At 35.9% G+C, this 14,532-nt stretch overlaps 1 protein-coding gene across 6 annotated transcripts in view; it reads right to left on the reverse strand.

Annotated features, from left to right (window-relative positions):
- Window positions 1-14,532, reverse strand: part of ZNF521 (zinc finger protein 521) — a 279,110-nt gene that overhangs the window by 241,252 nt on the left and 23,326 nt on the right. For all 6 annotated transcript variants that reach the window (XM_019741256.3, XM_019741257.3, XM_074340213.2 and 3 more), the window contains one exon: window positions 8,653-8,832. Coding sequence is in view for 4 of the 6 variants with exons in the window: in XM_074340213.2 (XP_074196314.1) it covers window positions 8,653-8,832 (180 nt within the window). In the remaining 2 variants the exon portion in view is untranslated. The remainder of the gene's footprint in view (window positions 1-8,652; window positions 8,833-14,532) is intronic.

Here is a 14,532-nt window from a genome sequence, read left to right on the forward strand (position 1 = left end):
TTTCTATTTCTAGGCGATATCATCCTTCAGGAACTTTCCGTTCATAAACAGTAGCTTTCTTGTGATTCACATGTTATTAAAATAGGCTGAGAGTAAAAACATCTAATTTTGAAATGAACATCAAAAAATAAAAAAATATTCTTAAATTACCATTCCAACTATTTGATTTTAATAAATCAATACATATAATACTACTTATTCACAGTGGGAACATTACTCATAGGTATGATCCTTTTATAAATCCCAATTACAATGCCCAAACGTATTCAAAGAGCATCAAGGAAATAATGGACCTAAAAATGATTATTTTATATCCATATTTTTAGTAGAGAATTTGACAAACAAACATACCACGAAGAGAACGGTAAACTAGGTCCCGATATCAAAAGTTCTATAGCAAAATCAACGTGGAAATCACAAAGTTTTTAAACCAGGTAATAGCTAAACTGACCCTTCCTTCAAAGCCAGAAAATGGAGCTCACTCAGCCAACAGCTCAGAGATTGGAAGCAATTATGGAGGATTGCTTTTTCTCTAGTAAATGCACAGGGCCCTACCAGACTAAGAAAATGACACACTGTCTCTAAAACTGAGAGGAGCAGAGAACTCCGTGAGTAGTTTCACAGGTAATGAAGTAAATGGTAGTCAAGAGCAGTGGTCTCTGAAACATGGGGTACATATCCTAGGGTAGAGAAGATACTCTGAATATTTTGCAAACAATCAGAATAGACACCAACCATAAATAGCCATCCAGATACAAACCAGACCTTCCTGAAAGCGAGAAGACAAATAGTACGCCCATCAGCCTGGGCACCCTTGCTTTTCCAGTCTCTTCCCACATCTCAAAATAGTGCAGTTTACCGTGCCCAGTGAAACAAACCTAAGGATCATCTCATTTAATCTTAATTAAACTAATTCACACAAAATCCCCAATTTTCGACAAGAGGTTTAAAAACTTTTCCGCAAGGAAACTGAAGGATATTGACAGTCAAAGGCAAGTAATCAACAAGATCACAGCAAATCTGGCCTTCCCACTCCTAGCTCTTGGTCAGCCACTGTATAAAGGAGGGTAAGAAAGATACAATTTACGCAGATCTGATCAAAAGCTGGAAAAACAAAATTGAGACTATCAGGAAAATTATCTGAAATATGGCCTTACGTCCACCACTGATAATGATGAACCTCATCAAGAAATGTAATAACATATGTTTTCTCTTGGGTGGTTTTTGACATAGCTTTTTCAGCTCTCATGGCCAATAAAATAAATTGTCAAAATAAATGAATCTAAACCAGGTCATCAAAACAACATAAATTTAATTTCAAAACCTGTTTGTTTCATCTTTACTTTATTTTTTAATTTCTATTTTTGTGAATGTTGTATCATACATGTATGCAATGTATTGATAAATACATATTATGAAAATACATACTAAGTTCTTTTAACCAAAAAGTTTGAAAACCACTGTGGTCTAAAATATAAGTATGTGCAAAAAGGGTCTGGGAATGGAATCGATGGAGGCCATGAAATGGCATTTTGGGGGCTTAGAGAATTTTGAGAATAAAGTAGGCTAAAAGTAAGAAAATATTTTAGGTACAAAACCAGGAATTGATCAAACTGGAGGGAAACAGGAAAATGAAACATACAGTTCCTTAAGCCTAATTAATATAGAAATAAATAATTACTATGTAAAGATTAATAACAAAATATGAATAATAAATTAACAGAAATTAACTTAGAAAGATGCAAATAAAAGTTATAATGCCGTAAGCCTAATTGATATAAACTGAAAAGTTAAAATATCTCATTTATTTCATGTAATTTATTTCAACTAATGATTTGAAAAGGAAGACAGCAAAAAACAAAGTTCTAAAATCAGTTGCAATCTGTATCTATGAAAATCATGCTTCATTCCATAAAACACTCATTTCCCTTATTGCCTTTGCCAACAGAACTAGATTGTTGAGTAGAAACAACCAGTCTTTAATTTGGGGGGGAAAAAAAGGTCTTTTAGTTTTTAAAAATATTCTCTGGCCAAAAAAACAAAAGAAAAGAAAAGAAAATGCAGATGTCTACAAGTCGTCAGTTCACAAAACCTGTGTGAAGCTACCAGGAAGTCTCATAAGTTTTAAAACCAAACTAAGGGAACATATACTATCTCATACTGATGTACAGCGTCCACTCAGCGATTCAGTTCCTTTTCCTCAAAAATGAGAACCTGTACCGTAATAATATTTGTAAAGGGGCCATGAATACAGTTAGGGCTTTATAAATCTGGTCTACAAACATGTTCCCCTAAAGTGCAACATCCCTGCTGTCACACACGTCTCTACCTACGCATTTACCAATGGTATGGTGGGCCAGAGGATTTAGAACGAATACAATGCAGTTTCGTTTCTCTACATTTACACCCAGGCAAATCACATTAATGATGTGAAGGAACACTTAACAGACAACTCAAGTTTTCAAATTAGCAGGAGAGAAGAGAAAAATGACTCAGAACAAGCATACAGTATTACCAAATGCACTTTACACATTTATCCTGTGAAGTATAGCTTAGTTTTGATGATTTACAATGCTAGTTCTAACTCGGTTTTGTAAGCATAATAAAGTCTCCATAATCTCAGCCTTCCCCATAGCACCCTGCTATTAAATCTTTGTTGAGAAGTGTGATGAGACCCCTCTGGCTTTCAGCCCTCCCCACCCCCTGAGGGAATTGGCAAGAAATGATAGGGTTTGTGGATTAGTAAAATGAGAGGTTCTCTGTGCTTTCCCTTCTTTAAATATATATTTTGGTAATATGTCTTCTGCATCAGAGAGTCCCAACAGCATTAGAGTGTTGATTTCCCTCCCTTCCCAGCCTCCAGGAAAGAGAGCAAGGCTGGGGCAAGACAGGTGGCTTCCATCTACTGCTAAAATTGAAGAGTGGGATTTAATTTTTTCTTTCACCTTTCCTTTTAATCCTTCAAGCAGGGATGAACATAACTTACTTACACATGTTGAACTGCAGACTAGTAGAAAATTGCACCATGAGACAAAGAGGAAAGAATTCCTCTTTGTGAATGCCATCTTACTATCCTTAGGGACCGTTTTGCTCTTTCCTAGATCAGGATGCTTGTCCAGAAGAGAGCTCAGTGATGAACTCCACCTATTGTGTGTGTGACCCCTTAGATTCCTCCTGGCTCTTCTGCTGGATCTACTATCTGTGAGTTCAGTCCAGTTTATTGATATGTACTCATGAATTGACCTGGGGCATACTCAATCCACTAGGTGACTCTCACATCTGGGTCTGGAATTAATCGTCTTGCTTTATATTTGAACTTTATCTCCTACGGCCCGGTCCAGTCTGGGCTCACCTGGCAAGACTATTCCAGGATCTCAAGACTTTCGATAGAAAGTGAACCCGTTTTCATCTAGACAGACTCTATCTACTTGGAATCACCTCACCCTTGGGGATGAAAGTCACCACAGGAACAGATCTCAAGTTACCAAGAAGCCCTGAGTTAAAGGATGGGAGGAATCTCAAGGCAAGGTTTCTGCCAGTTCTCTGACAACACAACTACCCTTAGTAACTCCCACAAGCATCAGACCATAGAATACCTCACTGTTCTGCTCTCTTGCAATTAACAAGTTTTAAGATGTCTTTCTCTCCAAATTCTACGCTATAGTCAACCTGTCACTACACTGCTCAGAATTCCCTCTTTCTTCATGTAAATTGTTCACCAAAAAGTCTTCAGACTAAGGTCTAGCTGGGTAGGACCAAACATGTGAGTAAAGACTTTAAGATTAACAGAAGGGAAAGGAAAGCCACAAAGAGCATAGAAAAAAGTTGAGAGAACAGCAAGAGACTATAAAACAGGAAGAAATAAAGAGAAGAAATACATACAACAAAGAAATTTAGAGTCTTGAAGAAAGGACAGGAATCAGGAAAATTAGCAAAAATACAAATATGGCTAGAAGAAGTTAAAAGGCAGAAAGAATGAAAAAAAAAAAGAAAGACTGTGTAAAACTAAGAGAGAAAAAGAAAACAACTAGAAATATCCTCCTTTGCTAAACTAGCACTTTGTCTATCAGAGGGGGAAAAAAAGCAGCACCAAGAAAAGAGTTAACTCAAGCAGCAGGAAATAAAAATTAGAAAGAGTTGGACATCCTAACTTATATGAAAAGGCTATAAAACCAAGGAAGAAAGTAAAAGCATCATGTTCCTTTTTTAATTAAAATGGTTTCAGTGTCTTTAATCTTTTCCTGATTAGACACTTGGCCAATCCAAGTCTCAACTTTAACACCTTCAACAAATGTGAATGATACCTAGTTTTGTTTCTCCCCCTCTTTTTTGCTCTCTCTGATCGTGCACTTCTACTTTTCCTCATCAATCTACAACTTCCCAAGAAAACATTCTGAACAACAATTAACAGGACCAAGTCTACCAGATTTACCTTTCTTGAAATGTGTTTCATTGAGTCACAAATAAGCCTGTTTTCTTACCTTTGATTCAAATATTGTGGTATGTGAGCACAGACTAGATTCCCTGCTTTTAGAAAGCTTGAGATCAAAATAAACCAAACATTATGTTTTGTGTGGTTTTTTTTTGCTTTTGAAGAAAAACACTATTTAACCCATAAATATTATTTTGACCATACCATGTGCTGAAAATCCAGCATTCTCTGCACTGATATTAAAGCTGTATAGTATATAAAGGAACAAATATATAAAGTAGTAAAAGAATACATGTTTTGTTTCTAGTCTATCTCATAGAGATGAACATAAGGATAACTATTTGGCAGGAACTCAATAAAAAGTAAACATTACATAGAATTTAAAATTTTTATAATTATTTGAATTTTGAAGTTACCCTTTCACATGACAGACAACCCACTCTTACCTATAGTAAGATTTCCTGCTGACATAGTATATACTGGCCATGTCAGTTAAGTTCCCATGTCCTTACCTAAGGTTAATGTTAATTTTTCATTAATAAAGCTTCCTTTAAAGCACTAGCTAGCTATTCCACTGAAAATGGAATCATACACTAATTGCCTGTGGTTAGTGGAATTTTTCCAAAAATTATGCATTCTGAGAAAAAAAATGCATTAAATAAAGTCAATTAAATGTATATGAGTTAGAAAATGCAAATAAACCCACAAAGAATACTTATTCACACCCAACAAAATGCTACAATTAAAAAGATTGACAACACAAATATTATCAAGGATGCACAACTGGAACTCGCAGACATTACTGCTGCGAGTGTACAATGGCGTAACCAGGTAGGATAAGGGTTCAAAAGTTTTCATAAAGTTAAACGCACCTCGTCTTACTGCCATGATCCAGCAATTCTACTTCTACTTATTAACTCAAGAGAAATAAAACATATGTCTACAAAAAGATAGAAATAAAACATATGTCCACAACAACTTTATTCACAATAACCAAAAACTAAAAATAACCGAAATATCTAACAACAGGAGAATCGAAAACAAACTATGATACATTCATACAACGGCATACTGCTCAGCAATAAAGAAAAGAACACATTACCCACATACACAACATGAAAGAATTTCACATGTATTATGCTGAACAAAAGATGCGAGACACAAATAGAGAGTATACTCACATGCTGTATGATTTCACTTACAAGAAGTTCTAAAGCAGGCAAAACCAATCTATGGTTAAAAAACCTTAAAAGCGGGTTACTTCTGGTGGAGCATTATTGATTGGAAAGGGTACAAGGGAAATTTCTAGGATGTAAAAAATTATCTCAAGAGGAATGTGGATCATACCAGTGTACGTATTTTGTCAAAATTCATCAAATTGTACACTTAAAATTCATATATTTAACTGTATGTAAATGTTACATTAATAATTATAGTATTAATAATTATAAACAACTATTAAACTCTAGTTAGATGGTCTCCTTATCATGATATGAATAAGCAATTTTGAAAGTACTTAATATGTATTCTAGACTCAAGAACATGAGTAAACACATTGAAGATGATGGAAGCTAGATTTCTCGCTGCTGAAGAAGGTAGGAAAAGGAAAGGAAAACGACCTAGATGTACCTGAAATGTTGGATTCAATTAGAGGTATCAATAAGAACATATGGTTCTTATTAGAGATACAAAACTACATTTATGTATGCATATATATATATATATATATATATATATATATATATATGTGTGTGTGTGTGTGTGTGTGTATTTTATGAATTATATTACATGTGTATTATATGAAATGTACATATACATTTCCTAATTCTGTCTGCTGAGAGGTTCTATAATCAATATACCTATAACAATGAGCACACACAGTGCTCATATTTTGGTTTCTAAATACCTTCTTCCTCTTAAAGGAAACAGGGCTCCTTGGAAAAAAGGCTGCGGAGCGGGACAAGAAGGTAAGCCTGGAGCATCTGTATGCAGCAGAAACTAAGTAAGTCCTCAAATAATGATGGAGCCATATTAAATTGACACAGAATCCAGTTGGAAGAGATTCCCATTGGCTAAATCTCGGGCAACTTAGGCATCAAAATAATGATAGTAATGAATTATGACCCACTGAATAAAACAAAAATTCAAAAACCCATCGTGATATGAATAACAAATGAATAAGAAAATGAAATTGTAATAACAGCAGGTCAACTAATAAATACAAAAATACAAAATTTATGGAGCTAAAATGGATATTTTATGAGGATAAGGATATTTACATAGTGCCAAGTATCTTCCCACAGATTACTTATTATTTACAGAGAGAAAATAGTAACTTTATACTGGAGAAAGTTGGTGGGCATCATCTTTAAAAAGGTGTTAACATCATCAACATTGGAACAAATCAACATCACATATTTTCTGATCTGATGCACTTAGAAAGGCACATCACTTTGGCGTTGTGATGTTTCTGCCATGTAAGTATATAACCTGAATTTAACCATGAGGAAACGTCTAACAAACTCAAATACAGATGGGCATTCTATAAAGTAGCTGGCAGGTACTGGTCAAGAAAGGCTGAGAGGTCATTCTAGATGAAAGGACACAAAACAAACATGACAAATGCTATGCATGATCCTGAACCCTAGATAAGAAAAAAAAAAAAAAAGCTCTAAAGGACATTATTAGAGCAACTGTTGAAATTTAAATATTGATCATGGATTAGATAACAGTATTGTACGATACTAAATGTTATCTTTCCTGATTTTGATTAAGTGTGCTGTGACCATGTAAGAGAATGTATTTGTTCTTAAGAAATATTCAGGATATATTTAGAAGGGTGTGATGTCTCCAACCTTCTCTCAAATGATTAAGAAAAAATGGATGAAAAAGAGAGACAATGATAAAGCAAATGGGGTAAAATGTAAACAACTGATGAATCAGGTAAATGGCATTATGGTAGTTACATGTACTGTTTTTACAATTTTTCTATGAATTTGGAATTATACCAAAAACAAAGTTACCAAAAACACAAAAATATGTACACGGCAATGTTTATATAAGCTTCATCAATTCCTACACTTATGTTCCAAAAAATGATAATCAGTTTTCTGAAAGAATGAAGATTCTACGGTCTAATAAATTTACTCATTGCAATCCCTTCTTGAAGAGCCACAGTACACTTTAATAAAGAAGCCTATGTAATTGGATTTAATCCAACATTTCCACAATAATCTGTGTCAGGAATCCTGGTTAAAATGGAACACCTATTAAAATCTTACAAAAATATCTATATTCTGTGGAAAACAGTTGGAGAACCACTTGTCTAGTAAATATATTTCCTACACATGGTTCATTGAAGAGAGGTTTTTGCTAGGAAAAATAAGATACAGAAAGAGAACTAGAAAAGCAAACACACACACACACACACACACACACACACACACACAGGAGCAGGGTCAGCTTCAAACAGTAAAATAAACATGACATGAATCTAAAAAAAGACACCTATCTAAAATGTCCCATCCAGTCTCATATAGAACATTCTTGTAGGATATATTTTTAAAGAAGGCAGAAATTTGGTAAACTGAGTTTTAGTTTTAGCCAACCACTAAGTTGAACATGTCATGCTCATGTCATTTTACTCTGATTCTCCCCATGAACTACATAGCAGAATAGCCTCTGTGCCTTAGTGAGTATCTACGGTGGGCCAAAGGCTCAGAGACTACAAATGACAACTAAGACACAGTTCCCGCCACTCATGAGCTTTCAGTCTAATGAGGGAGATGGAAAAAACTGTGATACTCAAGAATAAGCGTAGAACTTTATGGGAACACAGAAAGGCACCAAACTCAGCCAGAGAAGGAGCAGGGATAGTTCCCTTGAGGAGATATTTAAACTAAAACAAGCTAAGGCCTACTACATCTCTTCGAAAAAAATATTCAGAAGGTATTCTTAAACTCTATTTTAGCCACCCAACGTTAGCACTTATATGGCATCACTGTAGTTTTAAAAAAGAAAAAAATGGAAATGAAAATATATCCATAGCTATTAAACGCTAGGTACAATTCAAAAGCTAAGAAGGACAGTGATGCTGAATTTGCCATAAACCATCATAGAGTTCTTTCAAGTACAGGAATAAAATAATTAGAAGGGGGGGGAAGAAACTGAAAAATCAGAAATAAATGGTGAGAAGACAAGAAGTGCTAAGTATTGTTTACCTGTCAGCTGACATTGATTAATCTTGTGTTCTGTGATATCGCTCAGTGATTCGAACACCTGCAGGCAGCTGTCACAGCTGTGCACAGCCTCGTCCTCCAACTCGTCTCCGTCTTCCGGCCTCTTCTTACAGTCTATTGCCTCTCCATCGTCAGTCTTGTCTTCAAGTTTACAGTTGGGGTCTGAAAAAAATCAAGACTGTAAGTATAGGCTTTAAAAACAGGTTCTTTTCAAGTAACATTTAATTTTCTTGCTACCAAAAACAGAAACACAGTTTTCCTCGAAACAGAAATGGGAAGCTTTCATTGCAGATTTTATTACAGAAAAATCAAAAGTGAGTGTTCCCTGAAATATTTCAGTTTGTGATGTCTGGAGGTTTTCCCTTTCTTCTCTACCACGCAGCCCTTTCCCCATCTCCTCTTTCAAATAATGTGCCCCACTAAAGGTAAACTTTGCCATTTTTTCATAGCCTTTTAGGAGGATTTTCTTTATAAATAAATAAATAAATAAATAAATAAATAAATAAATAAATAAATAAATAAAATAAGTCACTTTTAAAATTAAACAGTCTCCAATGGAAAGGGGGAAAAAACCTCTGTGCTTAAGAATGAATTTCTTTTCTGCTAAATATACTCTTTCACGGGAAATTACCAGAATTAGCCAAAAGTCTAGAATAAGCTAAGCTAATTACCATAAGCATGAAATTGACCTTTACTTAAAAACTGGTCAAAACACACAGTTACCCCATTATTTGCTAGACAGTGATTGCTAAATAAGCTCTACCACGCAGCAAAACATTCCTACAAACACAAACTCAAGTTTAAGTATGCTCATACGTCTCGTTTTCAAAATGAGCAAAAATGAAACAAAATATACAAAGAACAATTATAAATTATAATCAAGTCAACAACTTCAGTTGGCATTATCAATATCAAAAGTAAATAAAGGGAAAACTGGGGCGGCTGGGTGGCTCAGTTGGTTAGAGCCTAAGCTCTGAATGACAGGGTTGCCAGTTCAATTCCCGCATGGGATGGTGGGCTGCGCCCCCTGCAACTAAGATTGAAATCAGAGACTGGACTTGGAGCTGAGCTGCACCCTCCACAACTAGATTGAAGGACAACAACTTGGAGCTGATGGGCCCTGGAGAAACACACTGTTCCCCAATATTCCCCAATAAAATTTATAAAAAATTAAATAATAATAATGGGAAAATAATACTTCCATTTGAATCCTAAGCATGCTACATACATAGCAAGGGGGAATAGGACAGTAAAACACAAGTAATGTTTTCACTTAAAGCTCAATAAATACTTAAAATACTTCTTGATTCTTTATGCTGTCCTTGACTCATTTTAGAGAAGTACTCCCATACACCATGGTGCCACTGCTCCCTTTTGTAGGAAAGCAAAAGGAGGGAGTGAGGGGGAGACTATGCCTCCTTAGCAGTAATTAGGATAATATAACTTAATTTATGGGGCACTAATTTCTAATAGCAAAAAGTCCTCCAAAGTCAGAAATGACATCTCAAAATAGAGTAGTTAATGAAATAGTTACAAAAGCGTTGTATCAAAATACCTAAGAGATATGTAATGCATTATCTGTAGTCAAATTTTTACACATGGGAGGATACATATTTGAAATGTTATAATCAAGAATTCACAGAATCAAAATTAGTCCAGATTTCTTAGAAAAGTCAGTAAGTGTCTGAAAGTGCTTTCTGCTATCTTTCACGTAACAAGTTTCTATAAACTTTACTTCTACAAGTAACTGTGCTCTTTTTTTGCTGGCAGTTGTTCCAAAGCCTTTCTTCACAGCTGCAATAAACTTAACTATATCACCACCTTTCAAATGATTTACATATGCCAAAATCAACTTACATTCAACATATACAATAATCTCTTGGGTTAATGAAAAAAGCAGAATTCCCATCTCAAAGAGCAAGTAGTTTTATTTGTTTGTTTATTTATTTTTTTACAGAATGTAGTGTTTAAGTAAATTGGTAATTTGGGTTGATTTGCCATCTGGAAAATTATTATCTCAACACTCTACACTATGCCCATTTCAACATACTGGGGTGTAGACTGCTCAATCCTGGGGGAGTAATCACAGGATCTTGTTCGTTTGTCTTGTACTTTGCCCAGCACAGCACCATGTCCAGGTGAGTGCTTAGTAAATATTATTTAGTGATGATGAGAAGGTAGAGAAGAAAAAAAAAAGAGCACATAAAACTTCCTTTGCTGGTATTTTTTCTGTAAACAGGAACAGACCGGGTACCTTCAAATTAAAAAGCACCTACAGGCCTACATTTTCCAAAATTGACATTATACGTACGATCCACCACATTTGACTTTGCTGGTTTCAAGTGTTCCATCTACAGCTATCGATGCAACAAATGGGTAATGATTCAAAGATCTCCAACAAACTAAAACCAAGTGGTAAAATACTGCCAAATTAGAGAGTAATGCAGGGAAATAAATAACTGTCACAATTATGGCAAATTGGCTCCCACACCATTAAATACTTGTTGGAAGGCTGCACACACACACTCAATACTTTTAGTTGTTTAGCATGAGTTTTGAGTTTCTCATAAAACTGACAGCACTCAGGGAAATACGGGCGCTAGGTCTGAATTTTAATATGATTATTTAAATGCTACACATCCAGTTTGCAGGCCTGTTTGTTTTTAAATGAGACACTCTGAATACTTTAAGTAGTATGCAGAGAAAAATGATAAAAACTCACCTTCCTTATTATTCAAGAATATGGACATTTTACACGAATCCAATATCAAAAATATCAAACAAATAAGAATGCATACATGACGCGTTAGCTCTTCAAAGCTAAAGAATGACTCCAGTCTATGCTTCTGACATTGTGGCTAGTTATTAAAATGAGGGTCAATTTAAGACTAATAAAAAATGTTTTTGTTTCCACTTCTGCATTTACAGATAGAACCCTTCAGGGGCTGAAGTCAGTCAAGCTTATTCTCTTCTGCTGCAAGTTAGGATGCATGCTCCAGCCAACTGGCGAATCTGTTTTTAGGTCACCACTTCAGAGAGACCCTCTGGGGGGTGGGTGCGATTATAGCCTCTGATGCCTTGGCATAATGAGTACTGGAATCTCAGTCTCTCTCCTTGTAAGTAGACGTGTGTTTTTTTAAACAGTCTCCACTTTCATGGAGATTTCTTTCTCGCCCATTCAAAAGATGTGTTTGTGTTAGAGGTTTCCATTCCTAATGTCAGTTGATGCAGGAAGATTCTAGAAAGCTTACATTGTCAACCATTTCTTTCCCACAGGTGGCTACACTTCAATAATTACACATGGCCTTAGTTATGTAGTTTTTATAAAGTCCTTTGAGATCCAATCATAAAAAATAATTGTATTACTCTGCTAGCCATTCAAACCTCTGACTTCAACCTAAGGGGTTATAAATACGAGGTCCATGCCTTTAAGTACTGCCCTGCACCCAACACCACTGCAAGAAGAACAATTGTTCTTCTAACTCCATTGTTGTGCTATAAACCCACCCAAAGGGCAATATTTTTAAAGATCCACATACCGCCCGCAGTGGGACTGCAAACCCCATTGTAGCTGCAGGCACTGCTCTCTGCCCTTCACCCTAAACGATGCCCCCAAATGTGTTCCATCCATCACTGTGATCTCATTTGCACAACAAACTTTCTGGATCAGCCCTTCAAAGGGGTGCTACGACGCACTGGATTTACAGTGTTCTGACCTGGATAAAAGTCTTAATTTCTGGAACAAAGACACAATTATTATTACAAAAATAAAGGGCAGCTTTCTGTTTCCAATTTTGTTAACAGTACTTATAAAAGGAAATTTAAAAGAAGTCTGATTTTCCCCTTATTGTTTTCTCTGGCAGGTGGCTCTTTTCTTCTTCTCATCCTCCTCTTCGTAAGGGTTGTTATTGCTATAACTTGGTTTAATAAAATTACAACTTTGGGGAAAATGAAAAATTGCACTGGCTTAAAAGTGGTGGAGGCCATAAACCCATGGACTTCAATTAATTTCAAGTGTGGGATCAGTTTAAGGCCAACCAGCAGAAATTCTATTCTGTCCATGTAAAAATGAGGTTTCACCACATTTACTTTTTATAACCTATATAAAAGTCAAGTAAAAGTAATGAATATCTAAAAGCCATCTCAGTGGACTGGCAAAGACTATCTGTATTCTTGAAACTCATCTTACATATTTCTCCTTGTGCAACAAGGATCCCATGCCTGATCAAAGCGAAAATGTCAAACCACTGAGAAAACAGCCCAATTTCCAATCCATTTCACTGCCTACAAATGGACCTCCTTCCAAGCCACTTTTGCATGGAAAAGCACTGGCAAAAGAAAGAAAAACTAGGAGATCATGTGGTTATAATTATTACCAGGCAAGGAATATTTCTGCAGCTCAGTGGTAAAGTAAAACTCTGTCGCTCTCTGCTCCCAATAGTGTCCATCGCAAAACAACTGCCTCATTAAATCTCTGCAGTAAGATTAATATGCCGTAGCTGCACTACATTTATAACTTGGTACTCTATAAAAAGCACATTTAATGGTAAGAGCCAGAGCCTAGATACAAAGTATTACTATAAAAACTTCTGGCAGCCAGTACACAGTGCAGGCCCTCTGTCCTTCTTGCAAGAGATATAAATGAGGCTTTTCCTGGTTCATTCCAAGCCCGAAGCCCTACCTTAAAAACCAGAGTCAGATTTTATGAGTCGCAGAAACACAAGATTCTGAGGATGATGTAAACATGAATGCAAGAAGATTACTTAACAACTAAGATTGGCAGGAGATGAATGAACCCAAAATACTCCTTACACACACACACACACACACACACACACACACACACACTTAAAACTGGACCATTTCCTGACAGTTTGTTCTCTGGTCATAGCCAGCTTTTCACCAAATTAAATCACCATGGCATAAATTACTCAATCTAAACTCCACCCAACAGTGCCAGTAAGTTCAAGAAACTACCAACTAAAATATGCATTCTGCCTTAAAAAAAAAAAAAAAAAAAGTCCTGCCTTTATTGTCATGACTGTGACCTCCTGGATCTTAATTACCTAAAACTGTAGAAAATGAATCTTCAAGAAAAAGTGGGCCCAATGCCACATGACTAGTAGACTAGAAAAATATAATGTTTCTGTTACTTTAGAAAGCTCCTTAAGTTCTTTCTTCCATGGATAGCTTCTGAAATAAAAACAGCATTAAAACTCAATGTCTTATTTTCAAGAACCCTATGATGCATAAGTCAACAAATAATTTAAACAAATATGTTCTAAACTCAAATCCCCCTCTCAAATCATTGTCAGTGATGCACCTGAGGTGAACAACCATCTCGTGCCAAATAATTGTCTAATGTTGTTTTTAAAGCTCACATGTGTACACACAACCAGCCTTCCAGGGTTTACTGACATACTTAGAAGTCCTGTGCCGAAAAAGAAAATCAGCTACTATCTGTTCAGAGCCACCGTGTCTAAAAGTACCCTTCCCCTATAAGTGCATTCAAATCACATTCACGGATTTGTCTTGATACTTTTTAAGAACACAGGAAAAGTAACCTTCAGGCTACAAAGAGTTAACAAGGAGCACAAAGCCTTCCTAGTTTTCAAAAACCAAAGGGCGGGATCGTTATTTTGTGCTTTCTGGGCTCTAGATATGCATTCTAACTTGAAATCCCCTAAGATGAAAACAGATTTAGGGAAAATAAATCGCACACTGTTATAAAATGGCAAGCAGGCTCTAATGAAGGAATGCAGCATTACCAGACTGTGCAGCCGTCTGGCCCACACCCGCCTGCTGCTCTGCTGCCTCATTTTTTTCCTACTGTCAAGAAAAGGTAAACAAACAAACAAAACA

The sequence above is a fragment of the Rhinolophus sinicus genome, chromosome 4, assembly GCF_057876585.1.
Source record: "Rhinolophus sinicus isolate RSI-liver-muscle chromosome 4, RSI-T2T, whole genome shotgun sequence".
Classification (NCBI taxonomy): Eukaryota; Metazoa; Chordata; class Mammalia; order Chiroptera; family Rhinolophidae; genus Rhinolophus; species Rhinolophus sinicus.